The 17,200-nt window shown below is 38.8% G+C and overlaps 1 protein-coding gene across 2 annotated transcripts in view; it reads right to left on the bottom strand.

The window, feature by feature from the left end:
• Positions 1–1,363: 1,363 nt before the first annotated feature.
• Positions 1,364–17,200, bottom strand: part of ATG4C (autophagy related 4C cysteine peptidase) — a 110,463-nt gene continuing 94,626 nt past the window's right edge. For both annotated transcript variants that reach the window (XM_051999526.1, XM_051999528.1), the window contains one exon: positions 1,364–1,601. In XM_051999526.1, coding sequence (XP_051855486.1) covers positions 1,401–1,601 — 201 coding nt within the window. In that variant the 3' untranslated portion in view covers positions 1,364–1,400. The remainder of the gene's footprint in view (positions 1,602–17,200) is intronic.

Genomic DNA, 17,200 nt, shown 5'->3' on the forward strand with positions numbered 1-17,200 from the left:
TATGCTATGTGTACATATATCTTGTTTGTACCTAGTTGTTTGTATGTCACCTCTCCCAGTAGACTGGGAGTCCCTTAAAAGCAGGAACTGTCTCTTGCCTTTCTTTGCATTTCAAGCCATCATTTAGCAATGTCTGACAGATAACAGGTGCTTTATAAATTCTCAGGGCAGCTAGGTGGCAGAATAATAGAGTGCCAGGGCTGAAACCCAGAAGATTCATCTTCCTGAATTCAAATCTCAGATGCTTCCTAGCTGTATGACTCTGGATGAGTCACTTCACCCTGTTTGCCTCAGTTCCCTCATCTGTAGGATGATCTGGAGAAGGGAATAGCAAACTAGTTTCTTTGTCAAAAAAAAAAAAAAAACTCCACATGGAGTCATAAAGAGTCAAAGGACTGATACAACTGAGGAACAAATAATACATTTTCATTGACTGAACTTCACTACTATATTTGGTGCTCTGTGCTAGGCCTAGAGACTATGAGGATAGATTTAATACAAATCCTTTTCTGAAGGAAATTACAGTTTAGTGAAAAAGAATAAGCATAGGATAATTGTGATAAAAGAGAGAACGAGATAAGAGCAAAAGAGGCACCCATGCAAAATGTCCTGAGAAATTTAATAGAAATTTTTAAAAATTGATTTACTACATTAACAAAAAGAGACAACAAACTTCAAAACAAACCCATTTATACAAAGTAAATTCTGAGAAAAAACATTTGTCTGTTGATTATTAGTAGGAAAAAAAATGATGTCTGGTAGATGAGAATTTTAAATTTACCACATATGGTTGTTATGAAGAAAATATTTTGTGAATCTTAGTGTCGTACAAAATATAATTATCAAATTAGTCATCATAATTAGAGTATTAGATATTTAAATATTCATGATAATAAATCCCTCTACCTTTTATTCAGTCTGATAAATGAGACATCAAAATTGAAATTGTTAATAAATGTATTATTGAATATAAGTATTGATGTTTGGGGAAGAACATGTAATTTAGAGATATCTAATTTTATTGGTAGAGAAAACTCCCTTTGGCCAATGCAGATTAATAACTAGTCTGCATTTTATAGGTAGGTCATAGGGAGCATTGAGAGGGAAGATGAGTCCCCTAGAGTCACAGGGGTAGGAGACAATGAACACAGGTCTAAGGTCAGCTCACAATACCGCCTCTCATTACTGCTGTTGGGAATGATGAAAGGGGTGATGTTCTGTAGCTATGACCAACACTTTGCTCCCAGCTAAGCCAGACACTCCCAGCATTGAAGGGAGGGGAACAATAAAAAAATAAAAATACACACTTTCATTCCTCTTTAAATCTATGACTTAATAGTCCAAAAGAGAAATGTGTTTGTGCTTTGGTAGTCAGGTTTGAAATACGATTTATTTTTCAGTCACTTATATGCCATCATCATCATTTCAAAGAAAGAGACATCACAGAAAGGCCAGAAAGGTGGGAGGAAGTGGGGACAAAAAGAGACAACGTAAAAGTCTATACACAACATTTGAGGGAGGACACTGAAAAGCCAGAGAGGGGAGAGGACCTTAAGGTAATGTGAAATGAAGATCCAGTGAAGGGACTGGTGATATTGAATCTGAAGAAGAAAAGAGATACAATGGTAGTCATCAGTATCATCATCATCATCATCATCATCATCATCATCATCATCTTCATGACTATTATTATCATTATTATTATTACGAAATCACACTATAAGGTATATATATATTTCAAGGGCTGTTTCACAGAAAACAGATTACTCTTGTTCTGCTAAAAGGCACAGTTCATAGATAGATGTGGAAAAGAAGTTTTGAGCTCAACAAAAAGGAAAACTGCCTCATGGGGAAAAAAACAACTTCCTTACTTCCTACATATATTTTTGTAACAACACCTACTATGTGCCATGTACTATGTGTGACCCTCATCTGACCCTCACAATAACCCCAGGGGAGTAGTGTCATTATCTTTATTTTCTTTTGAGGAAACTGAGGTAAACCAAGCTGAAATGACTTACCCCAGCTCACATGACTAGTAAGTGTCTACAGTGGGATTTGAACTCAGATTTACAGTGTTGGACTCAAGATCAAAAATAAATTGTGTCTTTTGGGGGCATGACCAATGTGGGTATTTGTTTTGCCTGACTCTGCATATTTATTCTATGGATTTGGGTTTTCATTTTCAAAGGGAGAAGGAACAGAAGGGAGAGAAAATAAATGTTGATTGAAAATGCAAAATTACATCAAGTTAAAATGCAGATACTCTTAACCGTAGCACCTTCTTTCTTGGATTGCTGTGAGACTCAAATGGTTAATGTAGGCAAAGGATTTTGTGGACCTCAAAATGTTTAATGATAAACATCAATTATAATAATAATAGCTAATTGTCATGTAGCATTTCAAGATTAGCAAAGCCCTTTCCACACCTAGGACCTCATTGGATCCGAACAACATTTTAACAATCATTAATCTCATTCTTCGATATCTTTTAAAAGGCTGCATTTTTACTCTCTTCCCCAGGATGCCACATATCTTCTGTTTTCCATCCCCAAGAATTTATTATTATTATATTAGTATTATTATATATTATCACAATTATTTATCATTTTATAAGCTCTGCTGTGTGCCAAGCACTGTGCCAGGGGCTGGAGACGCAAAGATGCAAAGCCAAAAGAGAAATGCTTGCTGTCCTCGAGGATCTTCCATTCTATCAAAGGCTAGCGTCTCTTTACACATTCTCCACTCCTGTCTCACTGAAACTCGCACTGGGAAGTCTCTGGACTACAATGCCGTGTGCCCACGAAGGGAGAGCCAGACATGTGCCTCGTCCGTGTTCCTTCCTGTTTATGCAGTCGGTTTACATATTATTAAACCACCCATCTGATCTGTGATGGCAGTCCAACTGACACCGCCTGACCCAGGTTGACAATCTGGATAGAAATCGTAGGGCCGGCTGTTCAATGACTGTGACTTTAACAGCACTGCTTTGGGCCCGGAATCAATTCTCTCTGTTTACAGACCATTTCACAGCCCTTTGCCTGCAACATCACTTGTGTCAGTCCCATAAATACTTTGGTGTATATAATGCTTGAATTAGCATAATGGCTCAGGCTCAGGGCTTGCAGCACCAAGAAGGACATGTCAACATGTTCTCTTCACTTAAGCAATTAAGAGCCATTAGGCTGCTTCCCTGGAAATATCGTCAAGGTTAAAGACAATCCCAAATACCCCCTCTAACCTTTTTATTCTAAGTCTAATAAATGAGGCATAGAAATTGAAATGTTAGTAAACAGTCCGACTTGCCGGCTCTTTCTGTATCATGTTTAATCAGAGCTTTCATCCACCGTGGGCAACGCTAAGGGGTTCAGAGAGGTTCTTGGGAAATTCAACCTCTGAGTGCAGAGGACTAAGCCCCCAGGTTCGACTTCAATGTCCGCATGAACACCATTTTCCTCAGGGAAAATTTCTCTTCTTGATTGCAAAATTCTCCCATGAAATGGGGATGACTAGGACCTGCCTCCCAGGGCCATTAGGAGGGTCATTGAGTGCATGGATATAAAATATTTCACAAACCTCACAATATGAGATCATTATTATTATCATTATTGTGATATTGTTTGGGAAAGAGACCGTATGGAATAATGGAGGAAGGTAACAGGTACAACTGCAGATTCTGACACATTCTGTGGATATGACCTTGGGTGAGATATTTAACCTCTTAGACAATTTTCCAAAACTATTCGTTGGTGAAAAGGTACCAGGTTGCATTGATTTAAAAAATTCCTCAGCAGGAGCTCCCTATACTGATAAAATCATGAGTTCATTCAATAAAGTCTATGTGAGAATGTCCCAGTCTGTCAACCACTGGGGGTAAGGATAGAAGTGCTTTCTTCTTTTAACGAGTCCCAGATTTGGGGTTTATATAAATAAGGGGAGCCTGTTCTAAACAGCCTAGATTGTAAAGGAAGGGGTCTTTTTCATCTCTAGTTCCTCATGCTCCCAATCCCCCTAAAGAAAGTCACTTCACTTATTATTTTTTTTAAATCATTTGCCTCATGTTTAAAGTCTATACAAAATGGAGTAGAAAGTCACTCAATGGACAATATAAATCAGATATAGGACAGTTATTTATTTTGATCAAATAGTAGAATGGTCTAAAACACAAAAGACTCATAAGCATGAATTGAAAGAGACTTAAAACATGAGAAAGTCACTCCTAACTGTTATTATATTATCCCAGGAGGTTGATATTAAACATTAAAATATGCAGCATTTTGTAGAATTATTGAATAGACATTTAACCTTTACCTTGTCTTTGCAAAGCACAAAGAACTCCTTCATTGTCCAGATTTCTTAGCAAGCCAGATTATAGCTGGGATTCATCTTCATGTGAGTGATGGTTATCTCTGAAAAGGATATAAATGCAGAAAACTCTTTCTCTTCCTACTAGTCAACTCTAATTGAAGCATCGATGAGTTCCTGACCTATAAAATTCATAAAGTTGTTCCAAGGCTAGAAAGTTCATCTCGTAATTCCTACTCAGTCATCTCAAACACAAGATTTTCTGCTTCCTCATGGGATATCCAAGAGAGATGTTCGTAGAGTTCCAACACATTTGACAGATGGAAATATAGCAATCCGTGTGATGGAGGCATTTCTTTGTGATCTATTGAATGGCCCTCTCTTCCTAGCTCTATGTCTCGTCCTCTATGACAAAGCTTCTCCCTCCTGATGCCATCGTGGAAATCAAAGGTTTGCTGTATCAATCCAAAGTCCTTGAGCATGAAAACCATCTCCTAGGAAGAAGCCAGCAGAGCTCCAGCTGCACACATAGTGTGTAGAGTGAACTCAACATTCATTACGCTTATATAGTCTAGGAAGAAAGCTGTACATTTTCAAGTTCTCCTAAGAGGACCTTCCAATTGTGATCTAGTTTTCATTGTTACACACAAGGAATTTTATTAAGTCTCTTCATGATTCTAACAGGTTTTTTCTCTCTTAGGTGGCTCGTGTGACGACCAATTATGATAGACTTATGACTTCTTCAGGAATATAGTGATACAAAACAATTCCATGGAAAATGCCATCCACATCCAGGGAAAGAACCATGAAAACTGAATGTGGATTGAAGCATACTATTTTCACCTTTTTTATTTGCTTGTTTTTTTCTGTCTCATGTTTTTTCCTTTTGTTCTCATTTTTCTTTTCCAATATGACTAATATGGAAATATGTTCAAAATGATTATACATATGTAATCTACATAAGATTGCTTGTTCTCCTGGGGAGGGAGGGAGGAAGGAGAAAATATTTGGGAAAATATTTTAATATTTTAAAACATTTTAAAATTTGGAACTCAAAATCTTACAAAAATGGATGTTGAAAACGATCTTTGTATGTAATTGAAAAAGTAAAATATTGAAATTTTTTAATAAATGAAAAAAGAAGCATCCCTTGTAATAGTTCACCATCACAGCTAGAATTCTTAAGTTTGCAAAAGGCTTTACATCCAATTTCATTTCATTTGATCTTCACAACAACCTTGGGAAGTAGATGATATTGTTACCATCTTACAGAGAAAGAAACAGAGGTAGCTAAAGGTACAATGGTTTATTCGGGATCACACAAATAATGAGTTTCTGAGTTCAGATATGAAATCAGGTCTTTAAAAAAAAGAAGAAGAAGAAAGGAAATCTGGTCTTCTTGACTCCCCATCCAGCATTCTCTCTAGTGGGCCACCTTGGTAGACCAGGTGTCATTAAGACAAAACAAGTCAACACTTGCCACTGGCCACATCTGAGAGTATTCTACTACTTCTCTCTCGACCTCTCTATGAAAGAAGGATGTTTCACCATTGGTTCATGAATGTCCTAGCTGGGCACTGTGTTGAGCAAAGCTCTGACATCTTTCACTGTTCAGAGACTCCCAACTCTGGGGCAAGAAGGGATCTCCAAGACCATCTTTCCAACCCGTTGCCCATGGAGTCCATCCCAGAGATGTTTGGAACCAGAATCATATGGAGAAAAGCATCAGAGGCAAAATTTGAATCCAAGTCCCCTGACTCTAGAACCACCCAGAGTGGTTCCCTTTATCTCTCTGAGGGGGTTCTTATTTTTCCCTCCCTGTGTTCAGAATCCTGCCAAAGCAAGCTACAAGATGGGCCCTCCATTTTTCTCCTAGCCCTCCTTAGCTGTTAGGTACATTTTCAAGTCATATTTGGAAATCTCTCTATCATGATATTCTTTTCAACAAACTAGTGGCAGAGCAAAACAAAACTGGGGAAGGGAATGTCAGGCAATGGCCAGCTTCCAATTTTGTGCTGTCAACTCAGAATGAGGTTGTTTGGGGGTTTGGGGGGGAGGCGATGGATTGTCCGTGGGATTTCCCCCTACACTATGCTTAACTGGAATTTCAAAATAAATCCATTTTGCTCCTTCTTAAAGACATATCGCAAAATGATCATGGGGTCATTTTGTTTCCCTCCTGGCTGGGCTTCGAAGACACGCCACTGTGAGATCCACTGGAATTGGAGCAGGGACAATAATAAGCAAACATTGCAGCTTGGTTTGATTTAGGCTAACTCTCGTGTAATAACTTTCCTTGAAGAGTGGGCTGAGGAACAGGTTAGAGGCCCGAGGCCACCAGCTCATCACATTCTTGTTACAAGTCGCCTGCCCTGCAGTCCCTGTACTATATATCAGAGGGCCGGCGCGGGCTCTGGGCTGATCAGGAGTGGAGCCCTCTTTCCTAGCAAGACCGAGCTGCCTGAGACGTGCTCATGTCTCGATTTGCTTTAGAAATCTTCCATGAGCAAATGACAAACGTGGGCCCTAGAGAGGCCTGGGGGTCAGGGATGGGCTATGATCTCTTTGCCATTATTAGGAAACAAAGCATTCCCCCCAAAAAGCAAACACCCCACCGGAAAAGCAGAGGGCCACTCCCGCCGCCATTCCTGCCACTTCTAACTCTGTCGTCACCAGCACTGCTAGGACACCTCACACCTAAATGATTTTTTCTATATATTTTACACACACACACACACACACACACATACACACACACAAAGTCCTTATGGATTTAAGTTGGTTCTACATCCCCCAAGAGCAAAGCCATCCCTCATCTTTGTTTACCTCTAAATCCAGAGCTTGATGCTGACTTGAAACAGTAGTTGTTGTTGTTTAGTTTTAGTCATGTCCAACTCTTTGTGACCTCATTGGGGGTTTTCTTGGCAAAAACACTGGAGTGCCATTTCCTTGTCCAGCTCATTTTATAAAGAAACTGAGGCGAACAGGGTTAAATGACTCGCCAGTTATGTAAGATACTCAAATATTAGATACTTTAAGTATCTCAAGCCAGATTTGAACTCTTAACAGGTAGAAAGAAAGTGTGCACCATCATTACTCCCCTTCACATTCTCTATATTCCAGAAAAACTGGCTTTTTTGCCATTCCCAGACCTGGACATTTACTTCTTGGATCCATAGTTCTTTTAAAGACAAACTCCACTTCCTACAAGAAGCCTTTCTTGATTCCTCTAATCTTTAGGACTCTTATTTCCCTTCAAATCACTATTGTATTTTTGCTTTTCCTTAATCTGTAGTCATGCTATATCCTACCCCCAAATAGAATGGAAAATCCCTAACAAGTGGTATTATTTCTTTTGGCAACCCAAGCACAGTGACTAGCAAAGAGTAGGTGCTTAATACATGCTGACTGAACAGAATTGTTGTTGAATGAAATTAATCTGAAGCCAATAGAATTTCATCTGACTGGTTAAACGTTGTGATATAATAAATAATTAAATGATGGACACAGTTATTTCTTGTAAAACTTAAAGGAAATGGAAGCTATGGAGAAAGCCATCTGATTCTTGACCCTGACTTCCCTCAAGATTCAGCTCAGATACCACCTGCTGCCAAAGGGATTTCCCAGGCTCTTTCTTCCCTTGTAGTTCCTTCTCTTCTAAGATTCCTTCCCACCAACTCTATGGGCTCTTGTCTATACCTAGATATAGGAATGCCAATTTCTCCATTAAAAGGTAAATTTTTTTGAGAAAAGAACAGGCTTGGGAATTTTTGTACCTCTGAATCTTAGCAAAGTGCTCAGTACACAGTAAGAGCTTAATAAATATCTGTTAATTGATTCACTGAAGAATCACCTGATAGCAGAGAAATGATTCTAACAGTGAGACCACATCAGAAACAATGATGGAAAGATCACAGGTGAAAAAAAGAAATCATTATTAAAAAAAAAATTAACCAGGATTTAATTCAGGAAATCATCAAAAGAAGGACAATGAATTCCCAAGCTAAGAATGGGCTTGTTTTTAGCAATCAAGCCATTTACTATTTTTAAGTACCTATCATATGCAAGACATTGAAGAAACAAAGAATAATTGAATGTACCCCCAAAGAAGCTTCTATTCTAATAGAAGGGAAGACTTGCTCATAAATCAGTATTTCCTTGATCCATGCAAAGTACATGGAAGGGGAGCTGAGAGGTGAAGGGACTATCAGCAGGAGGAACTAAGAAAGGCTTCATGAGGAAGGAGACTGCATCCTAATGAGAATACAATATGTACACATATATAAGTGTATAGAGAATAAATACAAAATAAGTAAATGATGGGTTTTAGAGAGGGGGAATGAGGATGCTAGTTGCTGGAGAATTAAGAAAGACTTCTAGAAGTCTTGAGATCATCTTGAGGTCAACCAGGGATTGATTCCAACCAGGAATCTACCAACAAATCTTCTCCTTTTGGATAAGAAAAAAGCAATGGAATAAACCAGAAAGAGCCCAAGAAGTATCTCCGTTCAAATTTGGGGACGGGCGTTGTTTTCAACTGTGTTTTGGGTTCAAAGTAAATATTCTACAAAAGAATGAATGTGGAACAGAAAATTAATAGCCAATTCCAATGATCCTATAAGAAAACTTCCTACATATAAATCCTAAATGACAGAGTAAGTTCAAAAAAAGATGAAGATTATCAATAGAGAAGCCTGACAATTTAGAGGAGATGATTAAAAAGCATATGATCAGCAGTAAAACTGATCATTCACCACATGCAAGATTCTGGATAGTGCAGTGGATAGTGAGTTCAAATCTGACCTGAGACATTTACCGGCTATATGACCCTAAGCACATCACTCAAACTCTATCTGTTTTATTTTCCTTGTGGACAAAATGGAGATAATAATAGTTTCTATCTCCCCAAAGTTGTTATCTGGGTCAAATAAAGCATTTTATAAACCTTAAAGCGCTATATAAATGAAAGGTATTATTATTACTAATGATCATAATTGAGGGCTAAGTTCAAGGAGGTAAATTAGACATCACAGCTACCATGGAGATTTGGAAGAATATGACTTAAGATTGGACTAAGGTAATGGAAGGGTGTACCTATTCAAAAGGGCCAGATAAACTAAGAGAAGCATTATTGTATATAACAACAACAACAGGTAGTTATTTATACAGCACTTCAAGGTTTGCAAAGGGCTTTACATGTATTATCTCATTTGACCCCAAGTCTGAGAGTTAAGTGCTACCATCCTCCCCATTTAATAGATGAAGAAACTGAGTAAGAGAAAGGTGCCTGAGTGCCTTAAACCTTGGGGTGCTTGACCTTCTAGATCTATACAGTGCCTGCAGAATATTACTTGATAAGCAGTGGATTAAAACACTGAGCTGAACCTGATGAGATTTAGTTTAGTAGGAATAAATCTAAAGTGCTAGACCTGATCTCTAAAAACCAACTTCACTATTACAAAATGAGAGAGAAAGGATAGACAGTAATTTTCTGGGAGGGGAAAAATCAATATTTGAGTGGAGTGGGGTTTTAATATGAGTCATGAGTACAATATATTAGCCCCTCCAAAAAAACTCTATTTAAAGACATGAAGAGGGTCTAATGTCTAAAAGAAATGAAATGAGAATCCTTTCCTTTTCCCTTCTTAGACCACATAGGGAGTCATAATCAGTACTGGACATCACACCTTAGGAAGGATATCGATAGACTAGAGACCACTTGGAAGAGAATGACTATGATGGTGAAGGGCCTCAACCAAAGGGAGACCTTGGGGAATTTTAAAAGTTGAAAAATATTGGATTTCCCATGGGATTTCTAGTAATGGCCCCAGAGTAATAGTGGCTGATGGCAGTCAATACCAGGGGTTAGGACAAATAAGTCGGACTGAAGAAAGAAAGCCTCAAAACTATAGAAGGAACCTTCCCTCCTTTCCTCTCTCTCTCTCTCTTTTCTTCCCTCCCTCTCTCCCTTCTTTTCCTCCTTCTTCTCTCCCTCCTTCCCCTCCTCCTTTCCTCCCTCCCTCTCTTTCTTTCTTTCTTTCTTTCTTTCTTTCTTTCTTTCTTTCTTTCTTTCTTTCTTTCTTTCTTTTCTTTCTTTCCTTTCTTTCTTTCTTCCTTCCTTCCTTCCTTTCTTTCTTTCTTCCTTCCTTCTTTCTTTCTTTCTTTCTTTCTTTCTTTCTTTCTTTCTTTCTTTCTTTCTTTCTTTCTTTCTTTCTTCCTTCCTTCCTTTCTTTCTTTTTCTTTTTACCAAGCTGACTTTTGTGACAAATTGAGCATAAATTCACAATCTGATAGGTACATGCGACCTCAAGGACCATATAGTCAGTTGAACCCAAACCTGAACAAAAATGCCTTCTACCCACCAAGCATGTGGCCATCCAGCCTCTGTTTGAATCCTCCCCGTTCCTGATATACAGCGGCAGTACACTTGACCTGGGAATAGCTCTCATTGTTAAAAAGTCTTTCCTTGTGAAGCTTAAGTTTGTTTTTATGTAATTCTACCTTAAAATAAGTACATGGGACAGGGGATGGAGATAATATAAATTAAGATTGGAAAGGTAGGTGGGAGCTACACTACGGAGGGCTCTAAATGCCAGGCAGAGTATCCTCCATCAGCTGGTGTAGCTCACAATCCCAACATCCCACAGGACAGAGGTTCCCAACCTGCAGTTATTGCAAGGAGTTGAGAAATCCATAAATAAGCAATCATACCTTCTGTGAACTGAATAATGAATGAAAAAGCATTGATTAAGCACTTCCTACGTGTCAAGAACTGTACTTATAAATGATATATCTCACAGACATATATATTACTATTTTTCAAATACATGTAGATGCTGTTATGAGTAGGAAAAGTACAAATTCATTTTAAAGTGTTCCTGGTTTCTCTGATAAAGGTCTCATTTCTAAGATATATAGAGAACTGATTTAAATTTATAAGAATAAGAACCATTTCCCAATTGATAAATGGTCAAAGGATATGAACAGGCAGTTCTCAAAGGAAGAAATCTCATCATTAATAATTGAAGAAATCCAAATTAAAGCAATTCTCAGGTTCTACCTCATACCTATCAGACTGCAAAACTGACCCAAAAAAAGGAACTAACAAATGCTGGAAGGGCTGTGGGAAAATTGTTGGTGGACTTGGACCGGTCTAACAATTCTAAAAACTAATTTGGAACTATTCCCAAAAAGCTATTAAATTACGGATTCCCCTTTAACCCAGATGTGCCAGTTCTAAATCTATCCCCAAAAGAGATCAAGAAAAAGATAAAGGACTCACATATACAAAATTTATAGCGGCTCTGTTTGCAGTAGTACGGAATTAGAAACTAAGGGATACCTCGAGTGTAGAGTGATTGAATAGGTTATTTTATACGAATGGGATGGAATATTATTATGCTGTAATAAATGATGAAGGGAATGGATTCAGAGAAGGGTGGAAAGAGTTTACGAACTGATGCAGTGACATGAGCAGAACCAGGAGAACAATTTATACAATAACAATGATATTGCAATGGTCGACTCTGAGAGACTTAGAACCTCAGGTCACCACAGTGACCAATAACAGTTCCAGAGAATTCATAATGAGAGAAGCTGACCATCTTCTAATAAAAGGTGCGAGGGACTCAGAAGGCAGATTGAACCATATTTTTAAAAAATATAAAGCCAATTCAGAAATTTTTTTTGACTATAAATGTTTGTAAGAGGGATTTTGTTTTTCTTGCTTTCCCAATTGAGGGAGGAGGAAGGGAAAATAGGAGAGCAAAAAGGGAAGGGGGAAAGAAAGGATCTTACATTTATTAAGGACCACTGTGCCAGCCACTGGGCTAAGTGCATTGCAAATATGATCTTAATTGATTTTCATGACAACCCCAGGAGGCAGGTGCTCATAAGGTAAATCTTCACTTGAAAAACAAAATCAAATTTTATTTAAAATATAATAGTCATGTCCCCAAATTCATGGCAGCCTTTTGTCTTTATCACAGAATTTCAGAATTGGAGGCCAACCCAGGCCTGAGAAAAACATCACCATTACAACACTCCCAACGGGAGATCATGCAGCTTTTGTATAAAGGCAGTTAGATAGCAAGTAGAGGACACATCTCGCAGCCACAGAGATCTGAGTTCGGATGGAGCTTCAGAACCTTTGAGTGCTGTCGGTCCACCCCAGCAATAGCCGGATGACAATGTAGACTGGGTACAGCTCAGCAGCTCAGCCAGAGCTCTATTGCTATCCTGGGTACATATTAACCAGGCCTGAAACAACGCCCATTGGAAGTCTTAAAACCTTAACCACCAGTTTTACTTCTAAAATTAAGTAAACTGCCAAAAGTTCTGATAGAAGTGACAATTTATATTTTTAAGTGGTACAACTGGAAATTTCCTATGGCTGTAGACAAAGGAATCCTTATCTGGATAAGTAGAAGAGCACCAATAAATTTAAGGTAGCTTATGCAAGTTAGGCACTAATGAATGTCATCTTCTGTTTTGTCATGAAAAAAGATCTTTCTCCTGCTAAAGGAGACGGATTTAGATTATGAATAGCTGTAGTGATTTGCAAAAATGGCTCCAGAGAGATAGAATGAGACTCCATATACTCAAGACACTTGAGGTTTCTGCCCTTTTTGTTGGAAATTAATTTGTCCTGTGGGTTATTGGATTCAAGCTCAGCCAATGTATATTGCTCAGTCATCACAAATTTACTTAAAATTTAGTGGCGCTCAAGTTCATTCAACAAGACAAAAGTCTACAGTTGAAAGCTTCTAAAAATCTTTTTTAAAAACTGGCTAACGGTGTAATTGAAAGTGCTAGAATCTAAGTAGATTCACACAATGTTTTGCAGGTATCAATATATGATCTTTTATTAGGTTAGAAAGGGATTTTTTTTCCACTTGTTTTCTAAGAAGTCACATACAGAAGAGAATAGTGCTCTCTTGGAAGAAGCAACCCAGCCAGGGTGAAGAGATTTGGGTGTGTTTGTGCAAATACCCCAAAAATCCTTCCATTTAGATTGAGGCTTTTTTTTAAACATACAACAGTCACTCAAGCTGTTCATATGGCATAGGGGTGCTTTTGTAAACCCCTAGACAATCATTTTTCAAGTCCACAGGGAAAGCAACAACTAACATCCAAGAGGTTCTAATATATTTAAGGCAGAGAATTTTGTGTTTAAATTCTTTATTCTAATTTGAGAAGAATTTACTGGAGGCTCCTCCTTTCCATCTTAGCAGGATGGGGTAATGATATTTATGGCTTAGAAAGACCAGAGTGAAGGCAGTTTGGCAGTGTGAGTAGTGTTTGAGAGCGGAAGCTACTCATTCTCAAACGCACAATGGTTGGAGTAACAAACACTTAATAAACGCTTCTTCATTTACTCACTCACTCATCCAAGAGGAAAAATATTTCACTCGTCAAGTTAGTCCATGAGTGGGCAGATGCTAATGATGACACAGGCAAAGAAAGCTTTTGGACAGGGCTTGGGGGAGCAGAGAGCCTTTGGTTAATCCTTATAGGACAACAAATTTTCCTTAATTTCCTTCCTGGAAGTCACATCTCTCAAATCGATTAGTGGTCATTTGATTTTGAATCCTGGGTTGCTTTTATTCTTAGAAATACAGATGGATACCACAAAACTTGCTAACTAAAACACACACACACACACACACACACACACACAAATATCCACAACTGGTTGCCTGTAATTAAGACCACTCAGATGGCTCATAATTAAATTAATCATTCACAGAACAGAATGTGCATCAATTGTGTACTTCTCATTCGTAGAGGTGGATTATTAGATCATAAGTCTACATTTCTATTCAACAGCTTAACGCTGCAAATTAATTAAGAATTAAATCTAAAAATGATCAGACGGAACGTGACACACTTCATTAAGAAAACAAACACTATTTGAGGCCACCCAGGCCTGGGCGATTGGACGGTTTCCTTTCTGAGCCATGGTTCGAGCTTTGTTCTTGGCTTTGGAGCGGGAGCCGAGCACCCCCGGGAAAGTTCAAGGCGGAAGCGGCTCTCCCTCATCCCTCTCTTTTGCTTGGGGTACCACTGCACGAAATGAGATCGAGAGAGCTAACCAAATCATGACACAATGGACTGGAAATTTTAGATTAATAAACCTCTTCCAGTGGAGAACTAAATAACTTTTACAGTTTTATCTATGGTTATTTGTTTCTTCGAAGATTTATGGGGCTCGCCACCGATCTGCATCTTCTCCCTCACTCTTCAGATTAAAGGGAGGCGATTTTCAACAGGCTTCTGACTGGCATAATCTGAAATTGCCGATGATCTCAATTTTTTAAAAAATGCTAAAAGTGAACTTGCAAGTCAAATGAGACAGGTTTTGCGCATGTCGAGTATAAAGGCGCGCAAATGCACACACACACACACACACACACACACACACACACATACACACACAAACACATTTGCATCTCTCTAAATCAGGCAGATCTCTGGTTCGCAAGCCCAGCAACCATTCCCTCCCCCCTCACATCATCCAGCTGCAATCCATAGGTGCTTAACAAGGAATTAAGACTCTTGGGGCTGCTGTGGCTTTAATTGAAGGGTGCTCAAAGTTTAGAAAATAAAGGCTAACCAGATATTCCAGCAGGCGCCTCGAACCGAGCCTTCGCCTTCGAGAGCACGATCTTCAATTGGAAGTGGCAGATCACATTTTTAGGTTTCGAGCAGCTCTGTCATTCTACATGGAATGTGCCTGCCACTTTACACGATAGCTTGAGCTGAAAGACATGTACTTGGAATCAGAGAATCAATAGAACACTTAATGGACAATTAGGAGAACAGCTGTAGAGCTGTCAGAGACCCATCTGTACCCAGCACAAGCAGGCGAGCCGGACAGGGTATGGAAAACAAAGTGTACTGCTCGGGGGCACTGGCCCCATTACAAAATCTCCCTCTCATTTCCCATTTCATGTTAATCTAGTATTCTTTTCCATTACAAATTTTAACACGTGTAGAAAATTATGGAAATTGCCGAGGCCATTTGTCAACTTATATCATGCGAATTGATCAATAAATTTCACTACTTGGTTGTTAATGTAGATAAATTTTGGCATTTCATTAAGCTCCCGTGAAAATGTGGCCACTTTTAATTTCAGCAGATGCTGTCTTTTCATTTGTAATCCATAACTACAGGGGTAAATACAACCCCATCATGAGTTAGCACCAAATATTTATAGACAACACAGCAATTCTGAAAATAGACACCAAAGAATTTTACATCGAAACAATTACTCCGCGTAAAATCTGAAAGAGGTGGTGATGAACTCAAATGCAAAGCCGTGAAGCGAATTTTAATCTCCTGGCTCCACAAAAGAATTACGGATGTGTATTTTTTCCACTTATGACTCTGCTTCTGCGGATTACATCTATCCGCTCAGGAAGCTCATCTGTACATCCTTCCTACAAAATTATTAGAAAGGTCGAGAGAAACCATTCCCAAAATGTATTTTAAGGTTTTCGTAAGCTTCCAGAGATTGAAAATACACACACACACACACACACACACACACACACACACACACCATGTATCTTATATTTATTTTGATCAAATTTCTTTGAATTTTGTAGATTTTTTGATTGCTCCAAGGAGACCATTTTATTGTGATTGATTTCTTTTCATCAATGGGATAAAATGTTAAAGACGTCTTTGGTTTTAAAACATAGCTTTGTATTTGAGGCACAGAGTAGGAAGGGGATGGGATGTCAGACAATGGAAAGCAGGACTGAACTTTCTAGGCTCCTTCTCTCTGGCCTGAGGGGCCCCCAAGATGAAATCCCACTCTTGACAGCCAGAAGCCCTATAGCTTTAACCCTCCCCAGTTCAGTTTGACATGATAAACTGCCAGAGCCATTTCGAGGGGGGGGAAATGGGCTGCCTCTTGGTGATTTTGCAGGTGCCTTCGGGGAAAGGGGGGATGCGAAAATCACACGGCCAGTCGTCTTCACTGCGAAATCCACTCCCACGACCGATTCCCATCATTGTCTAAACTCCGGCCGGGGTCTCACCAGCTGCACCAGTTCTGAATTTTGAGCCGGAGAGGGCTGTGCACGTTGTGTGGGCACGGCCACAGGACACTTGCCTATTTCCTCTCGGGCATCAAGAGGAGGAGATTGGGGAAAATCAAAGCTGAAACTTGGGTCCCATTTTTGATATTTTCCACCTTAAATGGCAGTGACTGCCAAGGCCTTTAGGATGGGCTGTTGTCCTGGCAGAGGATGATGCGGTCGGATGCGACAAGCCTCTCAATTCAGACTTGTTAGAGAAAGCAGCATTGAGCAGTGGCTAAGTGGAAAACAAATTTGTTTTCCTCCTGTTTGTTCTAGACTGGGCCTTCTTGCTGAAGCGGGCCCAACCTTCCAAACTCACAGAAAATGTTCTAACTTTGGCTCATTGTCAATTTTCAAATTTCAGTCTAATATTCAGACCAGTACTAAGTATACTTGCGTGAATATTTGTATATATTATATGTATAGGGGGGGGTGTGTGTGTCTATTCTAAGGCTACTGAAATGTAGAATAGCTTTTCTCCAAATTATTGGTAGATGTTTATAAATAGTCAAATTAAACTATATATATACACACATAATATATAATATATACATACATATGTGTGTATATTTATATATGTATATATACATATGTTTGTATGTATTTAAACACACATATATACATGTGTGTGCATATATAGGTACATTTAAACATACATCAATAAAAGAGACTGGGAAATACTTCAGCAATTACATCCAGTGAGAAAGACTAAGTATTATAATTATTTTCCAGTCTCTGAATGGCAGGAGCTTCACAGAGATTATCTTCTCAGAATTTCTGCAGAATCCCCTCATCTTTGGAGAAA

The sequence above is a fragment of the Antechinus flavipes genome, chromosome 4 (assembly GCF_016432865.1).
Source record: "Antechinus flavipes isolate AdamAnt ecotype Samford, QLD, Australia chromosome 4, AdamAnt_v2, whole genome shotgun sequence".
NCBI lineage: Eukaryota > Metazoa > Chordata > Mammalia > Dasyuromorphia > Dasyuridae > Antechinus > Antechinus flavipes.